The sequence below is a fragment of the Otolemur garnettii genome, unplaced genomic scaffold (assembly GCF_000181295.1).
Source record: "Otolemur garnettii isolate 467f Iridium unplaced genomic scaffold, OtoGar3 scaffold00106, whole genome shotgun sequence".
In the NCBI taxonomy this organism is placed as follows: domain Eukaryota; kingdom Metazoa; phylum Chordata; class Mammalia; order Primates; family Galagidae; genus Otolemur; species Otolemur garnettii.
In genome coordinates, this window is record NW_003852501.1 from 1,605,150 (window position 1) to 1,617,148 (window position 11,999).

At 46.4% G+C, this 11,999-nt stretch overlaps 1 protein-coding gene across 1 annotated transcript; it reads left to right on the forward strand.

The window, feature by feature from the left end:
- Nucleotides 1-5,337: 5,337 nt before the first annotated feature.
- GJB2 (gap junction protein beta 2) lies at nucleotides 5,338-10,758 on the forward strand. The gene is made up of 2 exons (XM_003796686.3): nucleotides 5,338-5,509; nucleotides 8,800-10,758. The coding sequence occupies exon 2, from the start codon at nucleotides 8,822-8,824 to the stop codon at nucleotides 9,500-9,502; it is 681 nt and encodes a 226-aa protein (XP_003796734.1). The 5' UTR covers nucleotides 5,338-5,509; nucleotides 8,800-8,821; the 3' UTR covers nucleotides 9,503-10,758.
- Nucleotides 10,759-11,999: the final 1,241 nt, after the last annotated feature.

The following is an 11,999-nucleotide window of genomic DNA, read 5'->3' on the forward strand; positions in this document are numbered from 1 at the left end:
GCCCGCCACAACGCCAGGCTATTTTTTGGTTGCAGCCGTCATTGTTGTTTGGCGGTCCGGGCTGGGGATTCGAACCCACCACCTTAGGTGTACGTGGCTAGCGCCTTAGCCGGTTGAGCTATAGGCACCGAGCCACCTCCTTTGACATTAAATACATAACCTATTAAAATGGCTGATCCCCGAACTTCGATCATACTAGATACCAAAGCAGTATCCATATCCCCTTTTAGGCAAATAAAAGTCTGTGGAAGTATTTCCTTTTCCAACCTGAAATAAGGTTCTTGCACAAGCCCACCCACAATTAAGTCTCACCAAATTGGAGTTTCTGAGCTCACTGGGCTGTGAGATTCAAGCACAGCAGAGGCTGGGAGGTGTCTCACTTCTTAGGAGCACCATTTCACCCAGAGTCTGTGTCTGTTTTGTTACGCTGGAAACGGAATAGAACAGTCACTTTCCGTCTCTTCTGTGAGAGGCCCCTAGAGCAAGGAGCGCCCCTTACATTGGGTCCAGGATGCTCAAGGATATGAAAGCACACACGCAAAACAATCGTGTCCTGACGCATTACTTATACTTGCTAAGGGCAAGGAATTCTGATATTCTCTTTTCTAATCCATTCCAATTCATAAAAAGACATTTATTTCTCAGCCCACGATTGAGGTCAGGGCCGTTTTTTTGTTTGTTTGTTTGTTTTTTGTTTTTTGTTTTTCCACATAGCCTGTGGGCATGCTGCACACAGCTTCCCGTCCAGTCTCTTTAGTGCCATCTACTGTGAACTCTGGGTATTGTAAGTGCCTTTTTTTTTTTCCCCGAGGCAGAAATTTTATTTTTAAAGGAGATTAAATAAGAGAACACCGAAAACTTCTTTCCGCAAATTGGAAGTGATTTAAGGAACAGTTTAAATGAGTATCTAACACATTAGCCCAATTCTGAATTCTAAAGCCAAGCACTTCATATCCAATCCCCAAAGAGGGGCTTTACAAGCTACAGAATACCCCAATGATGGGAACCTGGAGCTAAAAATGACCATGCAATAAGAGATTTCTAGAAAATGAAAATTTTAAATTTGAGATATTCTCAACTAGTACTTCATAAAAAGCTACAAAGCTGCAGTAATCTATCCAATGCAACACAGCCAGGCAGTCATTGCTCTATAGCCCTTTGTCAATTCTATAACGTCTGTAATTTTTTTACTACAGCAGCTCATCACATGAGCGTTAACTCTATCCTAACTTGTTCCAAAAGCCCCTCAAGATGATAGATAACACAATATTGTTGTAATGGGAACTAGAATGTAGAAATCACTTCTGCTTTTGGGAATGACATGGAATTCCCACTTTGACAAGCCACTATAACTTACAGAATTTACTTTTTATATTCAATGGAGTAAAAGATTTTTTACCAGTAAATATGTATGGTACCAGTAAATTACTCTGAATTTCTGACCAAAATGTGTTTTTGAAACAAATGCATGTGGAAATATCTTTGTAATTTCTCCATAGTCTGCTTAAATAAACATAAAAGACCTTCATGGACTATTGACAAGCCAAGGATATTGGCTGACTGATTTTACTTCTGCCTTGAGACACAGTGAGCAATTTGAATTTCCTCGAAATATTATGTGTGTGAAAATAAAAATAGAATGAGGAAAACTTAAAAGTCAATAACACTTTCAGTCATAAGTTAAAAAAATTGGAATCTTTAGGAATGTCTAAGTGAAGAAAAACAATGAACTTATTGAAGGCTGACATCTTTTTCTTTCCCACACTTTGAATGTAACAACTTAATTTTTCTACTAAATGATTTGACATTAATTTTCAGAAAACATAAATAAGGTTGTGATTTAATGATACAGAGAGAAACTTAGTGAAATGGTGTTCACTGTAATATTTACCCACAAAGGATTCCAGAGAGTCCACTCCTGCATTCAAATTACAGTGTCACATGTAAGTTATTATTAATTAGTCAAAGATGAGGGGAGGGGTGCTTCAGTTGCCAAGTACTATTTTGAGGGTGGCCAAGTTGTCTCTTTCTTTTTTGCCAGTTCATAGTATGGTTAATATTTCAACGGCAAAGTCAAAGAAAGGGGTGTGGTCAATAGCTAATGGCTCCTGAAGAGACATTCAATGGCTCTGACTTGCCCTAAAATTGTCAACCGGTAGGACAGGAGCTCCATTCTCTTACAAGTCTCTTCTCATCTTGCAACATTTTCTGCCATCACTAACGTATGGTTTGTGAGTCTGAAATTTAACTGAAACATTTTTAATACACATTAAGAGCATCCTTCCCAGTGGGAATTGAAGAGGCAAGCAGTAAACATTAAGAAGCATGATTAGTCTCCCATTGATTTCTTGCACAAAGGCAATTTCTTTTGTTTTGGCTTATTTCTAAAACAACTGTCAAAATCAAAATGTCACATAGCTTGAAACATTAGCATGCTCACCTTATCTTAGGAGTGCATCACCTTCAATGTTTACATAAAAGTCTAGCTCAGTTGTAATCACCTGGAATTTACCTCCTTGGTACTAAGCATAGGTGATAAATATTACTCATACATAGCTCTGACACTGGAAGTGACTGGGTGTGTCTCTCACAGGCCCTCATCAGTTAATCATCAATAGCTACCTGATAAGTGCCCACTCTTCATTCAAGAGCAACCTGGTAGGTGCCAGAGGGTTATTTTTTTACTGACCCAAGTCAAAACCTATTCTCAAGTCAGTCCCCACAGGTTAGTGAGACAATGGTGTCCCAGTCAGGCACCTGGGATGTCCTGAACTCCTGCTCTGTGCTCACTGTGCAGCTGGGTCAGCTGGGGTGCAGGTTGGGGCTGAGCTTCTCTGGAGGCTGGCATGTCACAAGAAGAAGGCTAGAGAAAGCTGGATGAGAAAATCATGCTTTATTTCCAACGTTTACATTTCTGTTAAAACTATTGCTTTTAATAGAAAAAAATGCAGCACTATGACTGTGTTGTTTACAAAATAATTATAGGGTTTACTTTTTAATTAAAGAAAAAAATTAAGTTAAAAATATGTGCTGTGATCAGCTAATTAAATTTACATCTAAGCCCCTCTGTAAGTAACTCCAACTATTCAAACTTCTCCAACCCTTTCCTCCCCCGACCTCTCCTCATTCTCCTCCTCTGTCTACTCTGAAGGATACAAAAAATACATGTATAAAAATTGTTGGCGGTGCCTGTAGCTCAAGCAGCTAAGGCGCCAGCCACATACATACACCAGAGCTGGTAGGTTTGAATCCAGCCTGCGCCTCCCAAACAATGACAACTATAGCCAAAAAGTCAACTAAAACTGCCTCCAATTAATAAACTCTTATAATAAAAAATTGTCCCAGAGGAACCCCCAATCTGGGAAGAAAACATCAACACATGGAAAAAAGGGCAGCTATCACACAAAGGAGCATAAAATCAAACGCTGAATTTTGAGTGAAGACTTAAGAGCTGTAGGAGTTTTAACTTTAAATCCTGAAGATATAGAATGGCTGTGATAACACCATTAGCCGACAGCACATGATAATTATGCAAACTGGGAGACCCAAGTCAGGGAAAATGAGAAAAAGAAAGTTGAGATACAGGCATTAAAACCTAAGGTGAAATTTTTCAATGGGGGAGAGTGAGTCAACTTTCAATCTCCTAACCGTCTTTACCTGTCCGCTTCCTACTATTCCAACCCAAGCAGGGACTCCCACAGACTCCGCTTAGAAACCAAAAGAGCCCGCCGGCAGCCCCCACCCCCAGTCACCTCTGCCCCAGCTGAGGTAGTTGCGCAGTCTGTAACCTGCCAACTCAGCACCTCTTCCATGGGTCACTCAGGGCTCCTGGCAGACCGTGGGCCATTGTCTTTTCATGGAGCAGACACTCCCTGTCGGACTAAGACTCAGAGCTCGAAGGTGGAGAGGTAGCCACGAGACAAAGCTCACGTTGCCTACACAGGGACAGCCTCGGTCGGCGGCCCTGGGGATGGGGAGCCAGTTTTACCAGGAAAAGCCAGTGCCTTCACGCTAGAGGAGGCAATCATGGGAAATCCATCTCTGAGGCCAGATCTGTCGTTTGGGATGAGTCATTATCTTCACTTATAGTAAAACTGACCTGAGTAAATCCTGAGGGTGACAGCGAGCAGCTGCAGCCCCCCGCACTAGCTCCTCTATGCAGGGCTCCCCAAGCAAGCAGGTGCCAGCGCCGGAGGGCAGCCACCCAGGCCGAACACTCTGTCTCCAAACGCTGCTGGCTCTTGATATTTTAATTCCTCATCCACTTGCTCTGTGCATATCCACGTTCTGTTACTTGTATCTCAAGACATCTAAATATCCTACCCAAAGTAAATACTGAGCCTCCCATAACCCGAGATCAAGCTTCTCTGAGAAAGAACTGAGCTGCGTGGAACTTGCCACCCGCCGTCTTCCCAGAAGTCCCCTCAATGTCTCCTTTCCCGCTGTGCGGCGTGCGCACCAGGAGGAGGGGTCGCAAACTTCACTGTGCTTTCCTTTCTGAAGAATCTAGGCCTCCACCTCCCCAACCCCAAAACTGAATAACCTCCTCGCAGTACCCCAGTTGTGCAAACACGAAGAAGCAGACTGACGGCCGGAGGCGCCCTCCCCTCTGCAGACCTCGGCCGCGCCGTCCAGGGCGGGCGGAGACGCCGCCACCAGCCTCCGCAAAAGCCGGACCTCTCCCCCACCCCCACCGTAGCCCTGGGCAAGTTGCTGAAAGTGGTAGAATCAGATTGGAAATCCGAGGAGGGGCTTGTCGCGTTGGCTAGTGAAGTTTAGAGGGTAGAAAGAAGCTGGGACTTCCTCGCCCAAATTCCAGAGGGAGCGGCACCCTCGTCCCGCGCCCCGCACCCGGCGCTCCGCAGCGACACGCTCGCCGCCACTACGCCTCCGAGGCAGCAGCAATCTTCACATCGCCGGATGAACAAAATAAATAAATAAATAAAAGCAGAACTCTCAGTGCACTACTGCCTAACTCGGTCGAGACAGCAAAACCTGCGACTATCCTTTAACCCCAGCCACTCTCCAAGACGCAGGGTGCTGAAGCCGGGGATCGGAATCCTCCTCGAGTTGAGACGCTCTGCCTCTCCCAGCTCGCCCAGGACCACCGAGGGACTCGAGGGGGTCTGGGGCGTTGGGGGTCTCAGAGGCCTTGGCGGGGGGCTGGTGTCGCTCCAGGTTCCCAAGGCCGGGGAAGTTCTGAGAACCTGGAAGGCTGGGAGAGCCCCGCCCGCAGCGCTGGGGGTGGCGGGGCCACTGGGAGCCGCCCCCTCCGTAACTGTCCGAGTAGCTCCCGGGAAGAGGCGGGGTGTGGCGCGCGGTTAAAAGGCGCAGCCACCGGAGACAGGTGTCAAGAACCCGCAGCGCTCGGCACGCTCAGCTCTCCCGACTTCTAGCCAGTCGGCGGCGCCTCGGCCCGCAGCGAGAGCTGAGGCCGCCCGGCCCAGGCCCGGCCACTACCGCGCAGCTACATCGCCGCCCGCTCCGCCGCTCCTTGGTCCTAACACAGGTGAGTCCACCCGGCCGCGCCCAGCGCCCAGAGCCCCGGGACAGCCAAGACTAGGAGAGTTGGCGTGGGAAGGGACCCAGACAGCTGGAGGCCATAGGAGCCGGTGAGGGTGCCCGGCCGGTGGTCCCTGGCGAACCTGGTCTGCAGGGCGTTCTCAGAGGCTAGACGCAGGCGCACCGAGGTCCCACGCTGTCCCTGGGGCGGGAGCAGGTGGCCAGAGCGAACTCGGGAATTGCAATCGGGCCGCTCGGGCGGGATTCGCAGCAGCGCACTGGGGACAGGGACGCGGTGGCACAGCCGGGAGCTGGACCCAGTCCGCGCGCCGCGCTGGGGGAAAAGGAAGCGGGACGAGGGCGGCCGCGGCGCGATTGTGTAGCCATAAGCAAAAGGCCTTCGGGGGACGTCCCGCACAGCAGCCTGGCTACTCATCTGCAGGCTCCACACAGTCCAAGTGACCGAAAAGTTCGCTCAGAGTGAAAACACAGTCTCGTGGTTAAGCCGGAAGCCTCCACTGGAGGAGACCGACCTTTGCCTCCCGCGCCACTGCCGCAGAGAAGGCGCTTGCGGAGGGCGGGCGCCGAGTGCCCGGAGCTCCTGGGGAACGCAGCTCCTCCCAGCCCAGGCTTTTCTTTGTCAACTCTGGAAGAGCGCTGTCTCAGGCAGTGTCTTCCAGCTGGAGGGGAAGCTCGCAGGACCCTTGTGCGGCTGAGAAACGTGTCCTTCAGGACGGTTGCATCAGCCTTTTCGTCTGCCTGCACTGGAGGGGGGCACTGGACGGAGACCGCAAACCATGCTTGTGGTCTGGCTTTTTGAGAGCCAGACACTGTGGCCATTTACCTGGGACTGTCTTGGGATGTGTGGGACAGCCTGTCCCCATTCGCCCTTTGAGTCCCTTTCGGAAACTACTGTGCTAAGCCAGTCGCGCTTATGGACCCCCAGGAGGAGATGGGGGAGCTAGTCGACCACCGGCCGCCTAAGGGTAGAGAAGTTAGCGGGTAAAGATCTCCTTTTGCCTTTTTTGGAACGGGTGGTTCACCTGGCGCCTTCCCAGCCTGAACCAGCTCCTCAGCCTGCCTCTGGCAGTGCTCCAAACAGTGCGGGGTGGCACCGGCCAGCTGGGGACCTGCGTATGACCGGCAGGGTCGGAAGGCCAGCAGAGAGTTCCTGGGGGTAGGAACGGTGCGAATGCTGAGAACAATGTCATCCTGCTTGCCTGGTCCTCTTACTCCTGTCCCACTGAGGAGTCAAATTTGGTCCTCTCCTGAAAGGGCCTTTAAAATGGGTAGCTGCCGCTCGAGCTTTTAAAAACATCAGATACAGAGTTTACTTGGAATTGTATTTTTCTCAGTTGATGGTAACTGTCTATACAGGCAGTCTCCGTGTTACCAAAAAAATAAGTTCTATAGATTTGTTCTTAAATTGAATTTGTACGTGAGTTGGAACAGGTGTATTTACCTACCTGTAATAGCCTCTGTTCGTAAGTGCGGATTGTAGCTAAGTCGGAGGATTGTAACTTGGTGACTGCCTAGAGAAGGCTGGAGGGTCTGTGGCACTGTGGGAGAGGCAGAGGCGTGAGCCCCACCCCCACCCGCATACCTGTGGCCAGGTGTAATGACCTAAGCCAGGGAGCACTGATTTCAGCAAGTGTCCTGTTTTCCATTTAGTGCTGGTGAAGACCTAGGGTGTCTAATTCCACAAGATGGCTTTATAAAAATCTTAATATAGCTCTCAGTGGTTTTGCTATTGGGACAGAACAAATCTAAGCTGTGGGACTTCTGGCAAGACATCCTGGTCCCCTGACAGGCCAGATTGAAATGGATCATGCTGAACCTGGACTAAACCACTGTTTTGTCCAATGATGTTTCCCTTTTTCAAGGTGAATATGGCTAAATGCGTCAGGAGTATATTTCAATCTGATGTAGCTTTCATGCTTGTGTCTCTCCCACCTCCTCTGGCATTGGGTGGTTTCAGCCTGACCTTGGTGCCCCATAGCAGAACCTCAAGTAATAAGAGATATTCATCCCAAGCTTGCTTTGGGAGTCCATCAGGAAACAGGATGCAACTTGCCTAAAATGAGGAGAGGAGGATGCTTTGAAGAAAGAGGATTCACTACCAGCTTAGGGTAGAAAACAGATGATTCACCCGGATGTGGAGAGGATAGAATCTCATCTAGAAGAGGGAATGATTGTGACAGATGGGTGTAACTATGAATCAGTGGAGACAGTTCACATCTTGCAGTGATGATCATCCACTTTCAGCAAGGAGTACCTGACCCCAGCCAGCTCAAGTGCTGAACTGCAATGCAGTGTCAGCACTTCGTTGGGCCAATAACTGGGAATCACTGAGTTGAAGTTTCTGCCATTTTTCACGATGCATTACTTCACAAACATTCTTAAATTGAAACCAAGCCCACAATAAATATGTACAGTTGCAACTCAAAACAGATATCTCTGAGTCCTAACTGAGCAGTTTATCCCAGTGTGACAGCAGGGCCACCAGCTCCTACCCAAAACCTACATGAAAGCCCATGCACACGGCAGCCTTTCTCCATGAAGAGACCATTCCTACCTTGCTCCTTTCATATAGAAAAAGAAAGCAAGAGCCTTTGTGAAATTTGCACCTTGGAACACCTCAAATGTAAACCTAACCTTTGGTTACAACCATTTCATTGCTACATGCCAGGTCTGTGAAAATTAATTGAAATATTTTAAGGAAAGTGACTCTTCAGTGAGACTTGTGACAGCATTGGATTAGGTAGGCTCCTGTAAATTACATTTTAACCTCAAGAGTCACCTTTACTTGGCCTCTCAGCCATTAAGGCAAGGCTGGCCCATGTGTCAGCCTCAGTGTACAGGGCAGAACTTGGGGCTACAAGCAGAGCCCCATGTTGACCACTGAGTAATTTGTTGGGCATCAGGAAAACCCAAGGATGAACCACAGAGGATTCTATGGGTCTGGTCAGAACTTATTGGTGCTTTTAAGCAAAGAAGCATTTTGCTCAGTGCTCACAAGTTTGTATTATATGTTAAAAGGTTGGGTGAATTACTCAGATGAACAAGCTAGCCTTGATTAAAGAACACATAAAAACATGTTCAGAATGGTTTGGAAACTATACATTTAATCCTATGACAAATTAAGCTAGTTTTGTCCTCGCCCTTTGGTGTGGTTGCGTAAGAGTTGTGTTTGCTCAGGCAGAGATTTGAGAGTGCTTACCTAAACCCAGACCTGGAGTGATCTCCCAGGTTCGTGCTGACTAGTGATTCCTGTGTTGTGTTCACTTGCTTTTCCAGTGCAAAGTGCCCAGGGGAGAAGATGGATTGGAGCACCCTGCACACTATCCTGGGAGGTGTCAATAAACACTCCACCAGCATTGGGAAAATCTGGCTCACTGTCCTCTTCATTTTTCGCATTATGATCCTGGTCGTGGCCGCAAAGGAGGTGTGGGGAGACGAGCAAGCTGATTTCACCTGCAACACCCTCCAGCCTGGCTGCAAAAACGTATGCTACGACCACTACTTCCCCATCTCCCACATCCGACTGTGGGCTCTGCAGCTGATCTTCGTGTCCACACCAGCGCTCCTGGTGGCCATGCATGTGGCCTACCGGAGACATGAGAAGAAAAGGAAGTTCATCAAGGGGGAGATTAAGACTGAATTTAAGGACATCGAAGAGATCAAAAGCCAGAAGGTCCGCATCGAAGGGTCCCTGTGGTGGACCTACACCAGCAGCATCTTCTTCCGAGTCGTCTTTGAAGCCGTCTTCATGTACGTCTTCTACATCATGTATGATGGCTTCTCCATGCAGCGTCTGGTGAAATGTAATGCCTGGCCTTGTCCCAACACAGTGGACTGCTTTGTCTCCCGGCCCACAGAGAAGACTGTTTTCACGGTGTTCATGATTGCCGTGTCTGGAATTTGCATACTGCTGAATGTCACTGAATTGTGTTATTTGCTAATTAGATATTGTTCTGGAAAGTCCAGAAAGCCAGTTTAACACATTGTACAGCTGTTAGATAAAAAATAGACAGCAGGAAAAGGATGAGGCCTCCTATGCTTAGCTGTCAAGGCTCAGTCACCAGCATTTCCCAAGACAAAGGTTCTGATCATAACATAACCATTTGAATCCCTGCAGGCCTCACAGTGAAACTCCAGGTACCTCAGCAGAGGTCTACTCTCCAAAACTTCAAAGTAAAGGACTGATTCTATACCTGTATTAATTTTTACTAAAGTTAGTTCCAATGAGACCCTATGCCATAGGGGTCACTGATGTCAGGTTCTTTCATATTTGAAAGGAAGGATATCAGCAAAGGATATCCTCTTTCTCTGGGGACGAGAGAGAAAGGCTGGGTTCTAAAAGGGATACCAAACAGGTTTGGGTGTCCCTCTTACAGTTTCCTTTGCCAATTTTCCCCCAAATTAAAGGTAAACATAGAGAATCTTAGTCCTTTTACCTGCTTTGGAAGTTTTAATCTCAAACAATGGACAAAGTTACCTGTGCTTCAAACTCTATATACTTTTTTTTAAGTGAAAACTTTGAAATAAGATAAGTTCCTTTGGTCTAAAGCTGTTTTGGATATGATTGTTTGTTTCTCCTAATTCAGAGGCTCAGATTGTGATTATCTGAATGGTGTATAATTAGACACCGTGATTTAATTTCAAATATGGCCTTTCGGTTATAGATAATTTGCTGTGCAACCGAGAGGCTCTCTATCACGTTAATTGTGGGATGTTTCAAAATTTTAGGTATAATGTTATTTAAGAAATACAGACTACATGTGCCACCAGCTACTACCTGTAATGACAGGTTGGCTTGACATCTTTGCCTTTTCCATTACTGTGGTAAATGGTAGCCGGCATCAGAAGGAATGCTGATTTAAGAGGCTGCCTGGGGATTTTATTGGCACAGTACCATTTAATGGCGCAGACCAAATGGGGCGGGAGGAGGGAGGGATTGCTGTTGTTAAAGGACAGATGGAAAGACCAGACTCTAAATTTTTCTAGTTAAAAATGAGTTTCATCTACTTCAAAAGTTTGTTTGCTTCTGTCTTCAGCATCCAATTGTTTTTAAGTAAAACTATAACTAATAGACATTTGAAAAGAACAGAAACTAGGCTTTAGATATTTAGACATTCTATAGGACAAATTAAACCCAAATATTACTATTATGCTCAACATGGTTTCCAAAACATGGTACTAAATGAGGATAAGCATTTTCCTGTTCCCAAGAACAGTATTGTAAAAACATTTTGTAATAATAAACAATAGCTTTAATTACACACTTGTAACGAAAATAATTTTGTAATGTCTCAAATGTCATTTAAAATATGAAAATGTGAGTAATTCATATAATAATTTTTAAAATCCACTATAGTTTTAATAGAATAGCAAATTTTAATTTCATCTACAGCCATTTTTGTGTAAGTACATAAATATTTTACATTTCATAACACCCTGGTAAGTTATCAGGGTTGCTGTCCATCCTTATGGGATTCTTCTGCCCCAGTTACAGAAAAGTCTCTGTCATCAGAAAGATTGGCAGGGAAGGAAGGAAGGAAGATATCAGCCCAGCCAATTCCACACTCACTTCTAACAGGTCTATTGACCTAAAAAGAGCAGGTCTCAGAGACTGGAAATGCAGTTGGGGGAATGCTGAGTTGGGCTGATATGACCAGTTTGGCTCCTGAGTGAATCACAGAAGCTGACACCTTGAAATGTTATCCACAGCAAAGAATGTCCAAGGTATGAGAAACTCTTAACGTCTGTTTGTGTGTAACAAAAGCTGGTGTTATTACTCAGTGCCCATGACAGTGGGAAGTAAGCCCACCAAGCAGCCTGTCTCATGGGTCCCACAGGCCAGCCTAGCCCTCACGCAACCCTCCCTGAGACAGCCACCAACAGGTCTGTCCCCCCAAGTTATAAGCTTTCTATAAAAAGCTTCAAAGCATTTTACACATCAATAATTACACATGTTTTTATGGAGAACCACATACTTTTTCAATGGAAATTAAAAGAAAAAAAACTCACTTTCACCCAGGAAATAGAAAAGGGACAATACTCCTGACCTAACTTTCCAGGTGCTCTGCATTCGGTCTGTTAAGACAACACACAACTTCTAAAATAGATATATTCACTCCTATAAGCTGTGAAGATCATTACTCTCAAGGCATTAAAAGACTGGGCCAAAATAATTACAGGCTGCTACTACCAACCACTTTTAAGAATGGACAGAGAGGTCTGGCCACATGCCTGAGAATTAGAGCTTGAACTCTGAAAATGATTACCCTGAATACACCTCTCAAAGCATCAGTTTGCAATTTGTGCAGGCAGAAAAAGCCCTGGATAGGGGCCTTCCACTCAGTTGTGCCTGCACTGAGAGTCGATAACAAACTAAGAAACGGGTCTCAAACAGGTCTTCAGCAGATGAGACAGGTCAGAAGATGGGGAGAGGAGTGGGTCAGGTCCCCTGGGGGATCACTGGAGTGTTCTCCAGG

Coding starts and splice junctions, on each gene's coding strand:
- GJB2 (XM_003796686.3), top strand. CDS start 8,822: ATGGATTGGAGCACCCTGCACACTATCCTGGGAGGTGTCAATAAACAC.